Genomic DNA, 19,763 nt, shown 5'->3' with positions numbered 1-19,763 from the left:
CATCATGGGTAAGGGACAGCATTGGATGGCTGGAAAGAAGTGAGATTGGATTTAGGGTTTTTAGATTTAATTGTAACAATTAAGCTAATGTAATTCGTATGTTCAGTAAGTTGACGTACGTAAAATGTAGTTAACGTTTCCTATGTTTACTTCACGAAAGCAGAAAATGATAATATCAAAAATACAAATATGACTAGTATGAAATTTAAAAATACAAACACGAGTAGTTTGAAGTTTTAAAATTCAAACATGACTGCTAAACAGTTTAAAGATACAAACACCACTACTAAGAAATTTAAAAATAAACACAAGACTAATAAGAAATTTAAAAATACAAACACGACTACTAGGAAATTTAAAAATACAAACACGACTACTAGGAAATTTAAAAATAAACACACGACTACTAAGAAATTTAAAAATACAAACACGGAAAAAATAAACGTCATTCACCCCCACCACTCGGTCCAGCACGCTGAGGACATCGACTCCGACTATGACCCTGAGCACCACAGAGACGGCATACCCGAGGACCACGCATGTCGCGTGAATCCATCTCGTTCAAGTACCGGGTCAATTTGGGGCGACCTTTCGACGTTCGTCTCAAGGCGGGATTAGCGACCAATGTGGGTCCCTCATATGCGGGCCATGTCTCGGGATCACCCAACGGAGTAAACTCAAACTTATATACCTTACGAATCTCTGACATCTTGTACACGTCATGCACATACAGCTGCCAATCGAGCCGCTGGTTAGCACAACAAGCAATAACATGGCGACAAGGTAGTCGTTCCACCTGAAAGTGCCCGCAGTCACAAGTCCGTCGCGCAAGGTCAACAACTGACAACTTCCCGTTAGCCATGTCGCGCACCTCAAACACCTCATTTCATCTATCAAACCGGTACACTACTATATTCCCAGCCTGTTTCATATTTGCCTCTATCCGCTGTTGTGCAAATACGGAGTAAGTAAACCCAGCCCGCCTGCGTTCGTGAGCCTCGGCACTCTTCCGTGTAAAAAGTTCATTTAACCGATAATATGTTGCTCGGACCAACGCCAGCACAGGTAGATTACGGGCACCCTTCAAAACTGAGTTAATGCACTCGACAAGGTTGGTCGTCATATGGCCCCATCGATGCCCCTCGTCGAATGCCAACACCCAATGTCTGAGTCCAATGGCATCGCACCACCTGACATATGCCTCGCCTCGCTCTTCCAGCCTCTTATAGTTGATGTTGTACTCCTCCATCGTTCTTGAATACCCAATGTTGACAACAAGCTTCTGCAAGTGAGGGACTTTGAATGCCCTTAGGAAGTTGCTGCCGATGTGCCGTATACAAAACATCCACCATGCTCTTGGAGGTTGCCAGTCACCTCCGGAACGATTTACTGCTGCCCGAATTGCCTCATGCCGATCTGAAATCATACCCACACCGTCTTTTCTGACAACATGCATTCGTAGATTTCTGAGAAAGAAGTGCCACGCATCAGCTGTCTCCCCTTCCACCAGCGCAAAAGCTATAGGCACAATGTTCTGGTTCCCATCTTGTGCAACAGCGACCAGGAGTGTTCCTTTGTATTTTCCGTATAAGTGTGTGCCGTCCACCTGAACTAGAGGCTTGCAATGCCTAAATGCCCTAACGCATGGATTGAAGCTCCAAAATACGCAATGAAGTATTTTTACACCTTGTGCCTCCTCATTCCCGTTGTACAGTGGGCGTGTTTCTATTTGCACAACTGACCCAAGTATCTTCTGAACCATGACCGAGAGCCACCATGGCAAGGCTTGGTACGAATCCTCCCAACCACCAAAAGCCTTCGCTATGGACTTCTGCTTTGCCAACCAAGCCTTTCGGTAACTGATGGTATAGTTGAATCTTGACTAGACTTCCGCTATTATAGATTTCACCTTGATTGACGGGTCAGTCTCGACTAACGGCATTATACTATCAGCAACGGTATCCGAGTCCAGCTTGGAATGATCCTGTGAAATCGCTCCCATTGTGCACGTGTGCCTTCCATTGTATCTGCGTATCTCCCAACAATCTTTTTTCTGTATCAAGCTGGCTCGGATAAGCCAATCGCACTCACGCCCATACATCTTGCATTTTGCATAGAAGGTCTGTGGCTCAGACTCATACACATCGTAGTCAACTCCTCTAACGATAGTGTATCTTCTAATTGCAGCAACCACCGACTTCCTGGAACTGTATTCCATTCCAATCCGGAACTCTCCGTCCTCAGGATCGGCAACGCCTACAGAAAGCGGAAAATCATCGTTCACTAATCATTCCAAACGTATCAATTACCAAAAACGTATTATTCATGCATGACGTACCTATGTTTTCATATTCCAGAAATTCCGGTGCATGCATGGCGTCGAGATCCAACTCACGCATGAACGGTGGCACGTCCATCGGTTGACTGCTCGAGGGATGAAGCACTATATTCTCCGTTGCTGTCTCAACTCCCACATCACCATCCTCGTCTTCATCGCCGGCTTCGTAAGTGGCTTCGAAGTCCTCTTCGCTGTCACTATTCATTCCCTCGTACACTGCAGCTCTATCATCCTCTATATCTAAAACATTTTGAATCCCTTCCGTCTCTACGCTTTCAAACTCAACATATAGTTCAATCTGTGGCTGTCGCATCTGAGTTTGCCGGTAAATTTGAAACATATTCTGCATACTCCCTTCGTCAGTGATGGGCATGGTGTCAAACTGTATTAGACCACCAAAAACTACAACTGGATTCCGGTACAAAATTCTGCTCACTCTCATTAACGTACCGTTCTCCATGCTTTGACAAAGACCGTTCTGAAGCTCCATTAACGTCATGGTGCATGGAACCACAAACGAAAATGGATTCTGACAGACAAACCTCACGCCCTCACGAGTATTGCGTATTATTTCACCGTTGCGATACACCACCAAGTTTGCAGTACCCTCCATTGCACTCCCAACACTCACAAAACACTCAAAGAACACTCACACACTCTTCCTCAAAATGAAAATGCAGCCCATCACTGCCTATATATAGATGAGAGGATTCACCACGCCTGCCCCGTGCTGCCCGTCGCAGCCAATCAAAGGTCGCCACGTGTCAGCACGCCCCTGCGTGATGAGTCAGCACGCCTCCCACGTGCTATGGCCAACTCAACACGCCCCACGTGCTGAGTCAACACGCCCCCGGCGTGATTATGCCACGTCAGCACGCCCATCTGTGCTGAGTCAACACGCCCCCGGCGTGCTTCGAGCTCCGGCCAACGTCGTATCGCCACGTTTCTTCACGCCCCCTGCGTGTTGACCTTGAATTACAAACGTCCATAACATAGTAATACACATGGTTCTCCCATTACTAGCCAATTCACCATCAACTTTTCCATAAGCAAATTATTGAGCCTAAAATACCCATCAAATAACGTGTAGTTATCCCCAACCCTCCTTTTTTTCTTTCAAAATGTTAGAAGAGTAGTCACCAAGAAAACTTAAGTCACCAAAAAACAAGTTAGAAGAGTGAGAGTCGGTGTAAGTTTTGCGCGAAGAAAAAGTGATGAAGACAGTGGCGATTTGCAGTCGCTGATCAGTGTCATAAGATTGTTCATCGTATACGCGTTTGGACGTCGCTCGCGGTCGCAAGTTCATCTTGATCTGTGGCAGCATCTTCGCAGAGGAGGAAGACCAAGTTATAGACGTTAGTGATTCGATTCTGAAAAATAAGCACTTTTACAATACTTGGATGCTTGAATATTATGGTATGATTCATGCATTTCAATGTAGTGGTGCATTGTTGCTTTGGGATTATAGGATTAGAGTTTGTATTGTCACTGTTTGCAATTTTTTTTATGGTTCTTAAACCAATTTTTTTTTTATGTTGTGATTGTCTTTTAATTTTTTTTCTTTTGATAATTTCCTTTGAGATTCTGTTTTATATTTTCTTATTTCTTTTTTTTTTCTATTTGTGTTGAATGTGGATTAAGTCATTTCCAAAAATAAAAACTGTATTCATTCTTAAATTGGTGGACAGGGGTTTGAAGGGAACCAAGAAAAATGGAGGGAATGTAGTAGAAAAAAAAAGTTCATGATTTGGCTTTAGCTCGTTGATTAGAAATTCTGAGTTAATTCTAAGTTTTAGGTAGTTAATACTAAGTAGTATTCATGAAAAAAAAAAGTTATAAACATTGTTTATTCGCTTTGACTCATTGGTTAGAAAATCTAGAAAATTAGTCAACATTTAGATTACATTATTTTGTTTTATAAGATGATGATGTACATGGAAGAAATTTAAAATTTATGACTTTTACTAATTGTTCTATTTGTGAATTTAATATAAAAATTCTTTATTTATTTTCTTCTGTTTTGAATAACTATGTAGTTTAATTTGTGTGTAGATGGCAACTACTCATATTATACTACAGAAAAAGCAGCACCAGCTACCGCACCAGGACAGAACACACCTACAGCAGAGCCAGAACAGATCCCAGCACCGGCACAATAGCCCGCAAAGCAGGTATTGTATTTTCAATACACCCCAATACAAAGTTACACAATTTAGCATCTTGGTTGGATTATTGTGATTTAAATTACACAATTCTTATTGCCTGAATTTAGATTCTTTGTGAATAGGTGGCACCAATTATTCCATCTCCAAAACAATCAATAGCAATAAAGCCAGCTCCAGTTAGACCTCCAACATACATTAGGCCACATAACAGCAAGAAACCCCCAAAAGATTACAAAGAGGCCGCCACCAATTCTCCTAAACATCATCAGGCCTCCTTCAATGAGCAACCCATCAATAAGACCTAGTGTGAACCAAAAAACCATGGTGGGTGTTAGTGCTGAAACTACTACAAGGTTCATGTAATTTATGTCAACCTTAGGATTAAGGACACCAACAAATGAAACATCAAGTGGCAGTAGCAATTCCACCCCTAATTAAGACTAGCTCATACTGGAATTAGAATCGTCTCCTATTTTGAACATAGATTAGAGCAACAAGATTAAGATTTTTTGTGATTTTCATAATTACTATGGATATATAGACCATATATTGTTATACCATTTTGGTACTTATTTTGATCTTTCAGTATTCAGATCTTGATGTATGAACCACTATCATGATGCTGATATTCATACTTATGTGTGGTTATAGTCAACTTAGTTGTAACTATCAAACTGATGTATGGCCATTGGCTTTTTGGTATTAATATTAACTTAATGTTAAAACTTTATTTAAGAGTATTCTACTTGTGTTTTGTCTACTATATACAACCAGTGTCATATTCTTATCAATCTTTAAGTTCATTCATTGTCATAAAAGTGAGAAGCTTGAACCAAAACTTTCTTATATTTTTTGAGAATTTTTAAACCAAAAAATAAACCTTCTCATGGCAGTAAAATTAACACTTCATACTCAATAAAACAAGAATTGAGATAACAAGAGCTTCATTTCATTACATCCAACACAAATACAGATACAGTTATAAGAGATTTAATCTTCAGTTTTAAATTAATGACCCTTAAACATCATACCATTATTGTTACTCAATTCAACTCAATTTTACATACTTCAACTCTTTAAGAATGGGTACATAGTGCAAATAAAACACAACAACAGACAAACAACAATACACATATTTCACACCCTCATACTTTTAATTTCTCCTTTTAAGTTTCTCCATCTTTATAATCAATTTCAATTTGGCTACATAGTCATCTTCTATTCTAGTTACATTTTACACTGCATCATGAGTAGAAAACGTGCAATCATTGTTTTAATCCAATTAAAACTCTAGCAAATCTTTCCATCCACCATCAATCTCATCTACCTAAGCAAAATATTTACAATCCTGATTCTGTAGTAAACAAACCAAATAATATGCATCATTGTTGGGTAATTTTTAAAATAAAAATTACAGTTCCTAACAAATATTTAGCAAATAATTTTTTCACTTACTGCCTATAATGGACAATGAATGAAACTTCTTTCAGGATTTGTCAATGTGTCAGATTCCAGCAACACCACATTCAACCCGCAAAAAACACCTCCTATCGACCTTCTTCTCCTTTTTTGCATTAAAGGGTATCCTAACTAAATCGCCGCAAATGGTTTAAATTTAAAAACACAATCACTACTATTGCCTATATATGCCTTTGACATCATCAATAGGACTTCAAATTAAAATGATGGGTTTGCCTGTTATCTTTTAATTTAAACTTAACTTGACAAGGACTTAATTAGGTCAAATTTAATATTTGGGTGTGTGTGTGTGTATAAAATTTAATATATATTTACTTTAAAGTATATGCATGCATATATATAAAATTTTGAAATTTTAGAAGTATATCAATTTAATTTCAAAATATATTTGTAATCCATATTTTTAAAACAAATTATATTGATAAAATACTTTTAAGTTATATAATTAGATTATTTAAATATTAAACTTCTATAATTTATCTTTAATTCTTTAAAAAAACATTTAAGCCTAAATATATGTTTCCGACTAAAGCCTAAAAATATATCAAGTTAAAATTTCAAGATCCTCAAATGCACAACGGACCAAATTTGAATGCCGCCCTTTTATAGAAAATGTATTCAATATAAGTAATTTTCATCAAACTGAGTCATCACTAGCTACCAACTAAGTCTATCGATGAAAATTAAGTAGATCTCACTTTAGATTCGGTCATTTAATTAGAATTGCTTAGTTGTGTATGTTAATTAGATTATCATTTACTCAACACGAATGCAAGTTGAGTATTAGAAACATGTCTAAAAATGGTCGCATTTAATTATTTTTTGGTGTAATTATTAGGGATTTAACTGTGTAAGTGTAACTTAATTAAGGTGTTTTCTTTTGGCTGTACATCAATTGGAACGATGCTTATCTTAATGGCAATGTTAAAGAGATAATGGATGTTCTAAATTTGATACTGCTTTGAATATTAGGATGATTAATTAAATAGTTTATTTGATAATTAGTAAGTATAGTGATGTTTTGTTTATAGTTGTACTTATCAGACTTCGTCATTCTCCTTTTTAGTGTCGAAATCTTTGCAAAATTATCAAAAAAAAAAATGTCGCATTTTATTATTTGAGGTGGAAAGCAAGTGAACTGGCCGGTTAGAAGATGAGTAATAATACAAGTGTATTTCTTTCTTTTTTTTTTCTTTTTTTTTTTTTAAGTGTGTGTGAATTAACTCGGTCAACTCAATTAGATTATTGATGTTTCATTAAGCGAGTAGAGTCTCTCAAACACAAATAATTTCTGATTAAATGATCAAAATACCATCTTATCAATCCCATAGAGTCTCAAGAATTATAGCCTCCGCATGTCCTATTACTATTTTCTTAGCATCTTCAATCCCTTGTATATATATGGAAACCATGGAGAAGTAAAATTTTTTTAAAAATAATTAATTAGCCTACAATAAAAAATTGAAACCATTTCACTTATCACAAAAGTGTTAAAATACATAAATGTGAAAGAGTGCAACTCGAATAATATTAAAAACCACAACAAATTAAACTAGCAATCTTTATATCTATCTAGCGTAAAATTTCTATTATTTATTTATTATTGTATTACAATTGAAGAACTATAAAAATCAGAAAATATGGTAATGTGGTTACAATTATATATCTCAACGAACATATATTAGGTAACGTTTGAAAGAAAGACTAAGACTGAGAAGATAATATTTTGCCTCTCAAAATTAAATTTTAGTTTTAATTTCTGACTTTCAAACATAATATTAAATTTCAATTCTCCCATATCTTAATTTTAATATTTAAAAATAAACACTACCTAAATAAAAGCAGATGAACAATACAATAAATTGCATAACGGCTAAATTAGATACGGAAAACATTTATATTATATATCTCACTGCAGAAGATATCAAAAGACACAAACAATGCAAAAAGCTATAAATGAGCAAATTAAAAACCTAACTAATAGTAAAAACTCACTTATTAGTACAATTATTTTTATATGAAATTAATAGTTAAAAATTGTTAGATAATAACTTAGTTAAATATATCAAATTATTTAACAATTTTCAACTATCAACTTCATATATAAATAATTGCATCTAAGTCTTCACCCTCATTAATATATGCATCCTCTTGATGAACATACAATTTTATTAGAAAATATGAGTAAGAAATAAAGAAAAAAAAAGAAGAGTAAAGGGAGACATTTACTCTGCAAAAACAAGTATGGATAATGGACATATGGTCATCACTACTCATTATGCTTAGGGTTTGGTCCTCCGGGTGAGACCCTATCACCAAAAGAAATCCGAGTTTTCATATGCTTTGCTCGATCAAACCCTAGATTATGCAAGAGGCGCTGCCCTTCCAGATTCCTAGCCTCCAGACTCATCAACATGGTTGAGATCATCAACATAAGAATTACACATAATTCAAAAACTCGTCCTTTATTCGTATTTGCCATGCATGCAACAATGATGATAATATGTATATTGTTATGTGATCAAGAGGTTATATACGAATTTGAAATGGGAAACACTCAATTTAGGGTCTGAGAGTGCATGCTATAGAATCATGCTCACTCTCCTGGCTACTATTTATACAAGACAATAAACAGAAGAATTATATTCTTACCTTTTTTTTTATTTTGTTAGAGTGCATAACCTAATAATTAAGCAATGCAAGGAGGAACGCTATATTATTATGCATTAATCTACATGTATATTTTCTTGTACACTTTTTACTTTTGATATTAAAAATAATTTATAAAAATTAAAAAAAGTATCTTTTATATTAAAAAAATGTATAAAAAATATTTTAAAAATATGTAAACATTATTTCCCATTAACAAGAGTATTAGGGGGAATATAAGCTTTAAAGTTTTTGTTACGAGGGTTACCTTGAAACGATGATTTGGACTTGAACGTGAGGTCTAAACTTTTTATGAGGCAGCAATCGATTTGTTCTTGTGCTGAGGTGTTGCTGTCCGAGTTCCTCGTGAGAAGGTGAGGGTGGTACTTGCAAGAGACTCCGATGCTTAAATTAGCGAGTATTTTAGGCAGGTTTTTAATATATTAGAACATGAATATACTTGAGGGGTGTCAGGGCATTTATAGTAAAGTTGATAACCACATTTGTTAGAGAAATTCCACCTTTATTGATGGATAATTGTTTTCTTTATTTTAGGAGTTTGTTAGAATCTATTTTTCAGAGAAGATAGATATAGTTGGAAAGATTCGCAGAGGCAGTTACTTGCATGGACAAGTAGAGTTGAGTTCCTTTTGTTGTGTTCGACCTCTTCAAAGAGGTTGGCTATACGGCAGAGGCCAGCTCTTTGGGTTAGGCCTTTTACCCTTATTGGACCCGACTTTTATGAATTTGGGCCAAAGTATGAACAGTGTCCCTGTGTGAATCTGAGCTTTACATGAGGTCGGGTTCAAGCATTTTGTGACTTCAGTTTCGACGTCGAGTACGCCACCTTCAAGAGGTCGAGTACTCGACATGTTTTTGAAAAATTGAATGCTGCCTCTTTGAACGAGGGGTGAACATTTTGTGACATTTTCCTTGAGATCCACGCACGTCTTTAAAAAAGGGCATGAAATGACTATTTTGCCCCTTCTCTCTTATAAAAATGCTTCAGCTCTTCTTCTTTTTCTTTTCCCATTTCTGAAAAAGGCTTTCCTTGCTCCCTCCATTGAAAAAACTTTCTCACTTCCTTTCTTTGTTTGTTTCGCAACCATTTTTTGTTTTTTCAAGATTTTCTTTATCTTGATTCGTTCGAAAGAGCATTTAGTGAAAAGGATCGTCCATGTCTTTGCTGCTTGACGTGTCCCTTTCCTTCTTCGAATTCTTCAACAAGATTGGTATCCTCGACTCTTAGCTCCTTTTTCGTAACTAGTTTTTGGTCTTTTTGAATCTATTTGTATTGAGGTGACCTTTTGGGTAGTAATAGAGGTTCTTCGTATTGTTGGTTTTGTTTGTGTCTTTAAAGTATTTTTTTTTTTGAAAAATTGTTTGATGTTGCCGCTTTGTCTACTAATAAAGAACTCCTTGTTGAAATTGCTTTTTGTCATTTGTGGTGTGTTTAAATTATGCTTCTAAAGTTTTGAGGGACTGTAGCCTTTTGTGACTTATTGAATGTGTTTGTGTAGCCCCTAATGGTGTCGCTGTTGTTAGTGCAGGAGAGACACTATTTTTGCATTTTCTGATTTTGAAAAAGATGTTTTTGAAATTGTGTTTTGCATTTGTTTTTTTTTTTTTTGCCTGATTTTGTTTACCGATATCTATTCTCTTTAGTGAGGAATTGATTATTTGTATTTGTAGGTGTAGCTTTTATGTCTCGGTCTATCATTCTCAATATGTCGACAAAAATCCTTCCTAATCTTTTGACGTGGGTAGATACTCCTGTCATTTTCTTTGTCCCCATAGTCGATAAAGAGTACACAGAGGTATTCTGAAGACACCATAGGTTATGTAAGAATCGAGAGGATGAGAGGAATTACGAGATAGTGGAACCCGACCCCGAAGAGAGAGAGTGTATTTTCCTCCTTTAGACGACTCAAAATGTCCATTTTTCTATGCATATGATTGCTTCTTTACAAAGTTAGAAATTAAGCTTCTTTTTCCAATTTTGAAATGAACATTCTCTGGACTTGTAATGTCGCTCCTTCCCAGCTTTACCCAAATTCTTGGGCTTTATTGAAAATTTACCAGCTTTTATGTTAAGAGCTCGAGATCCGACCTTCTCTCAAGGTTTTCTTTCACCTTTTTGTCTTGACAAAACTTGGGTCTTCGAAAGAAAAGTCTTCTTGGTTTTTCTTTTGCGCTGTTCAGTGTAGAAAGGTTTTTTTCATTTTTGATAAATCCTTCCACGACTTTAAAAAACTATTTCTTTAATGTCCGAGCTGTAGAGGGTGTTTGGCCTTTCTATCCATATGAAAATGATGAGCCTTCTTTTCTACTGTACTGGGAGGAAAAACCTATAATAGCTAAGTATAATGTAGATACCTTAAATGATGTTGAAAAGTGTGTGGTGGACGTGTTAAAAGAGTGCTGAGGCTAGGCTCCTTACTTGGACAATAAAAGATTCTTAGGGGACCCCAATCAGTTTCGGTTCAAGTTAGGTAGCTTTCCGACCTTTAGCTTTATGTCTCTCGGATGTAATTTATTGTTTAACGTGCTCTTTTAGTTCTATTTTGTAGAAAAATGGCTCCTAAATCCGTAGTGATGAAACAACTACGCCAAACCAAGAAGACTGTCATTGCCCGAGGTACTCAGGAAAAAGAAGTCAGGGTTGCTTCTGTCCGATCTTCACCGAAGAAGTCGGATTTGGGTCTTTCATCTTAGAAGAAGTTTATTCCATTTTTTCTGTTTAGGTGATTCCTCCTGACTCTCTTCTAAAGAGTGCAGTTGTGCTCCCTTCTCCTTTATTTTCAGAGTCTCTTCCTAAAAAGCAAAAAACTACCAAAGAGAAAAGTATTTACGATAAAAGATTTGACGGAATTGTTTGGAGAGAGAGAAATATTCTCCCTCGTAGCCGTATCAGTATGGATGATGTGGCTATTCAGAGCCATCTCCAACTCATTGCCCAGAATAGAATTCGAATAGCAGAAGTGTGTACGTCTTTGACTAAGGAATTACAAAAGACTCCCTTTAGTGTCACTTACAGCTCTCTTGTGGCTTCCCAAGCTGAGGTGGAGAGACTTAAAAAAATAAGGAGGGAGTTGGAGGAGGAGAAAGTCAGACTGATGTCCGACTTAGAGAAAGCTTGGTCTCGGGTAAAGAATGCGGAGGCGGTCGCGACTATGGCGGAGAGGATGAAGAAGAGAGTGGAGGAGAGCTACACCTAAGTATATGGGGAGAAACTTGACCTTCAAGAAGAGTTGGAGAAGCCCAAAGAGAGATATGCCACACTAGAAGAGTCTGTTATCGAGAGGACGGATGAAATGTTTAACTTGAAGGCTCAAGTCCAAGTCTTGTCGTGGGGTCGATCTCTCCTTGTTCAACCAGGACAATATAATGGTTGATGGAAAGATCGTTCTGACCCCTGAGGATGACGATGAAGAACCTTTACTTGACCCTAAGTCTTCAAGTACTGGGGTCAGACAAGCTTCTAGAAGGTGGATGACACGGCAACGTGCAGGCAGCAGAACCACGGATGCACGGACGACGAGGGACGAGCAGTAACAACCACCCACAAAGACAGATGAGAGGCAGAGGGAGGCACGACGACACGTAAGGAGGGAGAGAGGTGAAGGCCAACAGCAGCGGTGGTGAGTCTGTGGTGTAGCACGGCGGTTTCGAGAACGGAAAATGTAAATGGTGAAGTGGAAAGGAGAGAAGAGGGATAAGAAGAAGAAGGGAAGGGTGTCAGCGGTGGGTGGGTTGACAGCGACAGATAGTGTGGTTTTGGAGATTGGAGAGGAAACCGATGGTTGAGTGAGAGAGGATGGATCTCGAATGAGTAGGAAGAAGATTCGCAATATAAATTTACGATCTATTACCATTGAATTTATCGTTGGATACTACAAAAAATTATTAAATACCGTCGGATTTACAGTCAAATTTAGCATCATCTATGTGTGTCGGCTTTACCCACAAATTTAACAACAGTTTTATTGTAAAATTTGTCATGCCAAATAATTACTTACTGATAATCTCTTCTAACAGTAAAATCGGTAGGTAATTTGTTTTCCCATTAAAGATTACTTGGCATTTCCTTGAGTTTGGATATCGCTAGTAATCTTTGATAGAAAACAAGCCATTTCCTTGATTTTTGGATAAAAGAAAATTTATTTATCCCATAAATAGACTCTGTTTCAAAATATTAGTTGTATATATTTTTTTAATTGAACAAAAATTTGTTATTAAATTTTTTAATTGAACAATTATATAATATATTTTAGGTTTGATATTTTCATTGGCAAAGCTTTTTGCGGACAATGGAGGCCATGATCTCCTAAAATATTTTGAAAAATATTTAGTAGTAATACAATAGATAATATAACAAGCTCATTTGGCAAAAATATTAGGTAATAATTTAAACGTATCTACGTTCAACTCTTCATCCATTTACTTAATAATTTTTCAAATTCAACATGAAAGACTATTGGGCTAACTATAGAAAGGTTCATCATCATAATCATTACAATAAATGATTTATATTTGGTTTAATTACTCTATTAATTTTTATAGTTTTACAAAATTTTTAATTAGGTCTCTATATTTTTTTTAATTGAATTTCTATATTAATTTTTTTTTTTCAATTAGGTCACTCTTAACAGTAATTGATTTTATTATATAGGGATCTAATTAAAAAAATTGATGTAAGAACCCAAATAAAAAAAAAAAGTATAGAGACCCAATTAAAAATAAATTTTCGTACAAGAACTTAATTAAAAAAAAAAAAGTATAAAAACCTATTTAAAAATTTCGTGAAACTATAACGACTAACAGATAATAATTAAACCTTTATTTTTTAATATTATTTTATGTTTTATTAGCTTTTTAAAGAATAAGATGAAAAAAATACTTGTTCAAGGATAATTTAATTATTTATATTACAAAAAATATTTAAAAAATTTGTTCTAATTTAATTATTAAAAATTTTAAATCACTTAAAATTTGAAAAATGCCACTTTAAGATATTTTATAATATTTATCTTTAAAAAAAATTCGTTTATTGTCATGGTAATGACAAAATATTGAAAAATTGTGATATTTATAAATTTTGTTTTTATATAATACTTTTATGTATTTTTTATGTTAAAATTTGTTGTCCTCTCAAAAAAAATTTTCAAACTCTGCTATTGGATATTTAATTGTTTATAGTATATCTAAGTGTGAAATCTTTTCTTTCAGATGTAGCATATATTGTATCTACTTAATATATTAAAACTGAGTTTTCCCCAATTAATGAAAGTGAGGTGTCACTTTCTCGTGAATCCATTTTTCCTCCAAAAGGAATGCATTTAATGAATGATACATAATTATACTAATTTAAGAAAATATCTTTATTTTAATTATATAAAATCAATATTTAATGTATTATTAAATTATTTATCAATTATTAATAAAAAATATTTTTAATTATTTTAATGAATAATGCATAATTATACTAATTTAGGAAAATATCTTTATTATAATTATATAAAATCAATATTTAATGCATCATTAAACTAATTATCAATCGAAAATATTTTTAACTATTTTAATTATATATTCATTTTAATTATATTCATATCTTTCTAATTCTTATTCATTATCCAATGATTTTATTAGTGGCAAGTTGTTAACCCATTTATATTGATAATAATAATAATTTTATTAGGATAAATATCAAATTCTATTCCTAATATAAAAATATAAAACTTAATTCCTTTCATTTTTAATTTATCACTATAAAAGACCATATATGCTAGAAGAAAATATCATTCGTTTACCAATTACTCTTTCATTTGATAGCTTTTACAACAATTCTTTTTCTTCCTATGAGGCGTCATTGTAAAAAGACAACTATCGTGGACACAAGCTACCACACTCTCCAACTTTCGTGCTCATCATTCGGAGCTCTATAAGATATGTTATCTATGAAGTATTTATAGACCATGGTATTATCATGTATGCATAAATAAAAAAATATTTCGTATTTAAATTTAAGTCATTTACCTGTTTGTGATATATTGTAGTGTGAAATTACTTTCAATATGTGTTGTATAATGATATTATGTTCTAATTTAAGCTTTTACTTTAGAACTGTATTATGATTTTATCTCATCATTTTTTCTTAGATATCAAGTTGACGTATTTTTATTTATTATTATTATTATTGAAACGGATGTGATATGAAATGTACAAAAAAAAATTCTCACATTCAATTTATTTTATTTTAGTCTTCTGTCTATTCTATTTATTTTTATTTTCTTCTTATTCATTTTATTTTCTTTTTAAATGTTATATAATTTATTATAATTTATACCAATATACTTCTATTTAATATACTAAAACTGGATTTTTCCTCAACTAATGAAAGTAAGGTGTCACTTTCTCGTGAACCCATTTTTCTTTCAAAATGATTGCACTATTTCTTTCTTTTAAATTTATTTTTAAAAATTATCTTTAATTGATATAATTATATTATAATTAGTATGTAATGAATGATACATAATTATACTAATTTAAGATAATCTCTTTATTATAATTATACTAATCTCTTTTAAATTTATTTCAGAAAATTATCTTAATTATAATTATATAACAATATTATACTTAGCATTTAATGAATAATTCATAATTATACTAATTTAAAAAATATCTCTATTATAATTATATAAAATCAATAATTAATACATTATTAACCTAATTATCAATCAAAAATATTTTTAACTATTTTAATTATATTGATATAATTCTATTTTTTATTCATTATCCTAAAATTTTATTAGTGACAAATTATTATCTTAATGGTGACCTATATAATAATAATAATAATAATAATAATAATAATAATAATAATAATAATAATAATAATAACCAAAAATAGAAAATTATATTTTAGAGAAATATAAATTAATTATTAATAATTGGTTATTAATAATGATAATTATATGATTAAGTTTTAGTAATCATTAAATATATTTAACATAAATAACCAAGTTTAATTAGTTAACAAATAAAAGAAAATATTATTAGACAATTGTAGAATATATATATATATATATAAATAACTAATTAATATTAATGATAATTCAAAATATATATATATATATATATATATATATATATATATATATATTAATAACTAATTGAATAATAATAACGATAATTATCGTTATTATTCAATAATAATAATAATAATAATAATAATAATAATAATAATAATAATAATAATAATCTTTTCTTTTATTAAAACACTCTTCTAATTGAAATAATAAAAATATTTAATGAAAATAAAGGATGAATTTTTTGGCTTGAAGGATAATATAATCGAATATTCTTGAAGATTTTAAAGCTGTAAGTATATATTCTTCCTATATTAATATACACATACATGTTACCTCATTTTTTTACATATGCCTTATGCAAAACATATGGAAAGTTCTTGGAGGTGACCAAGCTCCATTACTTCTTTCCACAGCGGCATTTATGGATTCATGACGGTCGGATATCAGTCCCACACCATCCCGAGTTACAACATGCTGACGAAGGTTACTAAGGAAAAAGTACCATGCATCAGAAGTCTCTCCCTCCACAATAACAAACGCAATTGGGACGATATTGTTATTGCCATCTTGTGAAACGGCCACTAGTAGACAACCTTTGTACTTTCCGTACAAGTGTGTCCCATCCACCTGGACAACGGGCTTACAATGTCTGAATGCCCTAATGTAGGGGTAATAACTCCAAAAGACCCGATGCAATACCCGAATATCAATCACCAAGTCATCACCTTGATATGCAGGCATAGTCTCAAAATGAACAACAGCTGATGGCTCCTTATGACACATGGCCTCAAACCATATAGGCAAGGCTTCGTACGATGCTTCCCAGCCTCCAAATATTTTTTCCACTGCCTTTTGCTTAGCCAACCATGCTTTCCGATAACTAACGGTGTAGTTGAACTTCGATTGCACCTCTGCTATAACTGATTTCACGTTTAAGGCGGGGTCAGCCTCAACCAACGGCTTTATTGCCTCTGCAATTGTATTCAAATCCAACTTTGAATGATCCTGAGAAATTGTTGCTCTGGTACATGTGTGACTGCCATTATACCTCCTTATAACCCAACAGTACTTCCGGCTAATTATGCTAACCCAGATAAGCCAATCACACCCTGACCCATATTGTGTACACTTAGCATAAAATGTCAACGGCTCAGACTCATACACCCGATAGTCTACGCTTCTTCGTATGGTATACTCTTTTATCGACTTAATAACACCTTCCCTTGAACTGAATTCCATCCCAACGGCAAATTCACCATCTGCGATAAAAGGAATTTCTGCCACAACGACAGCCATACAAAACATACTTAAAAAACAAATATTGTAACATCGAAAATGAACGTAAACAATTTTTTATTGCATCCATTATGACATAACTCCATCTTATTTATATTTAACTAATTGACTTATTTACACTGACCGCGAATTTGTTTTCAACTAATTTACTGACTGATATTAATTTCTATTTAACTAATTTACTGGTTTACTATTTTACTAATAAATACTAATTTATATTAATGTAATTTACTAATTTACTATATAAAAACAAATTTATATATTTACTGAAGTTTTCTAACTTAACTCATAAATCCTAGCTGATATTTATTTGATTTACTAACTTCTATATAATTTCTAATTCACATTCAACTTAAGTCACTTGCTAAAAACTTTCAAAATAAATTATTAAAAAATTCTAAAACATTTTATAAATATAGAGAATTACGTATCTGCACTGGTATAATCTGGAAACTCTGGAACATGCATGGCTTTCAGATCCAAAACTCGCATGAATGATGGCTCCTGAAACGACATTTCGTTTGCAAGTGCATTTGCCACATCTGACATATCCGGAGTCACAGCTCCGTCACCTTGATCTTCATCTCCATCTGGACCAACAACTTCGTAGTTGTTTTCGAACTCTTCTTCGCTATCGCTGTTGTAATCTTCCCGTAGAATATTCCGGTCGGCCTCAGATTGCTCAAACTCAACATACAACTCGATGAACGCGAGTTGACTCCGATTTTCAATATACTTTGAAAACATCTCTTGCATGCTCGCTTCGTCCGTTACATATTTCGTTTGAAACTGGACGAATCCACCAAATACTTGTATAGGATATCTATATAGAATACAGGCCACTCTTCTTGCCCTCTCAGATTGAACATTTTCACAGATCACACCTTTGAGCTCTTCAAATGAGATTGTGAAAGGAATCACAACATCTAACGGATTTTCACAAACAAATCTTGCTCCTTCAGATGTTTGTAATAAAATTTGACCAAAATAATACACTTTCAATAAAACTCTGTCACTCGTTACTCTTAATCACATAAACAAAATCAAAAACTTGAGAACTAGATCTTTAAAACTATTATGCTAAGTAAAGAACAAACAGAGATAAAAAAACCAGAACCGTTGAAGAAGGAGAAGAAGACACGAGAACGTCCTCACCCGCATTCAGACACTTTTGTTTAGAGTCACCAAAATATCGGACTTGCGATTAGGTATGATTCATTCAAAAAAATTTGAAAAACTCCTAATCGCACCATCCGATTTGATTACACGAATTAAAAAAAAATACACTTCATCAGCAACTCCGAGAGTCCGATTACGCTTATCAGCCAATTTTGTTTCAGTCACAACAACTCGGACTCTCTGATTAAGTATGCTTCCTTAAAAAAAAATTAACAAATCCTAATCGTACCCTCCGATTTCATTAAACGAACAAAAAAAATTTCACTTCACTTGCAACTCGGACGGATCGATTACCAGTTTCAGAACATTAAAAATTCTATCTTCTTCAAATCGGACCAACCAATTTGTTGGTTCAAAGCTGAAAAACAAATATGTCGAAAGGTCCGAGTTCAATGATTTGACACCACAAAAAAAGCTGCCCCACATATTGGTTTAGAACCCATGATACCATATTCTGAAATGACACACAGGCTGTATCCATATCAATAAAATTGAGCTTCATTTTTTTAGTATTCATATCATATAGTGTTTTCGTGAGGTGGGGGTAATTTTTTTTTCTTTTGTTTGTTTCTTCAGTTTCTTAATGGATCCGCTTTTTATCGCACGTTTGAGTTGGTTCGCATTGGCCAAAATCATACATCTAACTAATTAAATGACATTGGTTGCTACTAGGCTTGCCACACTTGCAGGATGAGCTTCGGAAGCGTTTGATTTGATGTGGCAGTTTTGGCTGATACTTTATATAAAAATGGACATATTCATGTTTGACTTCGAGAATGTTCTTGTTGTTGTAAATGAACAATGTATTTCGAATTCGAACCACCAAACAAGTTTGAATTGAAAAGTAGAATATGCTCTAAGATCTAGTAAGAAAAAAGAATGAATTATATACCCAAAAAGTTTAGAAGCAATCGCTTTTATTAAAATTTGGTTAGTACTTAATTAGTAAAAAAAGTGAATAATTTTATACTATTAAATATAATTTTATATTATTAAAAATATTAATAATAATTAATTGATGACTACAAATCACATAAATTACTAACCTCTTAGCACTCTTCTTTTATATATATACATATAAAATTTAATAAAGAGTGAGTTATTTTTTAACTTGTTCAATAGTTATTAGATGAATTTAATTATATCATTATACTTAACACTAATAATTTATTTAACTTGAATTGTAAAAATAAAATTATTTAACTATAATAAAAATTTTTCTATAAATTACAAAATTTTTTTAAAAAAATATTAATTTGTAATTTATATTTTTTTAAACCATCCAATTTATTTTCAGTTCTAACTAAAAAAAATAAAAAAATAAAAAGAACGTGTCTGTTAAAAAATTTGAACAGTTTACATCTCTTATTTGTTTTCCCATGATAAAATATATGCCAAAATTAGATAACACCGTAAAGCGACGGATTCAGAAATTTTATAAGAGGGGGTTAAATTAAATAGAAAATAAATTAAAATATAACATAACAAAAAATCAATAAAATATTATTTATAGTATATAAGTCAAAATTAATAATTATATTATATAGAAATCAACATTCAACTATA

At 33.0% G+C, this 19,763-nt stretch overlaps 1 protein-coding gene and 2 long non-coding RNA genes across 3 annotated transcripts; 1 reads left to right on the top strand and 2 right to left on the bottom strand.

Moving 5' to 3' along the window:
• Positions 1 to 445: 445 nt before the first annotated feature.
• Positions 446 to 862, bottom strand: LOC114924354 (uncharacterized). Its single transcript, XM_029288736.1, has one exon. It carries the CDS (start codon positions 860 to 862, stop codon positions 446 to 448), a length of 417 nt encoding a protein of 138 aa, XP_029144569.1.
• Positions 863 to 4,000: 3,138 nt separating this feature from the next.
• Positions 4,001 to 5,231, top strand: LOC140174603 (uncharacterized). The gene is made up of 2 exons (XR_011864338.1): positions 4,001 to 4,509; positions 4,626 to 5,231. It is a non-coding gene; the product is annotated as an uncharacterized lncRNA (long non-coding RNA).
• LOC140174604 (uncharacterized) lies at positions 4,380 to 6,074 on the bottom strand. The gene is made up of 2 exons (XR_011864339.1): positions 5,959 to 6,074; positions 4,380 to 4,804 (listed from the first exon to the last, which is right to left on the bottom strand). It is a non-coding gene; the product is annotated as an uncharacterized lncRNA (long non-coding RNA).
• Positions 6,075 to 19,763: the final 13,689 nt, after the last annotated feature.

This window comes from Arachis hypogaea, chromosome 8 (genome assembly GCF_003086295.3).
Source record: "Arachis hypogaea cultivar Tifrunner chromosome 8, arahy.Tifrunner.gnm2.J5K5, whole genome shotgun sequence".
Lineage (NCBI taxonomy): Eukaryota > Viridiplantae > Streptophyta > Magnoliopsida > Fabales > Fabaceae > Arachis > Arachis hypogaea.
The sequence above is the reverse complement of the archived record's forward strand: the minus strand, read 5'-3'. Positions and strand labels throughout refer to the sequence as shown.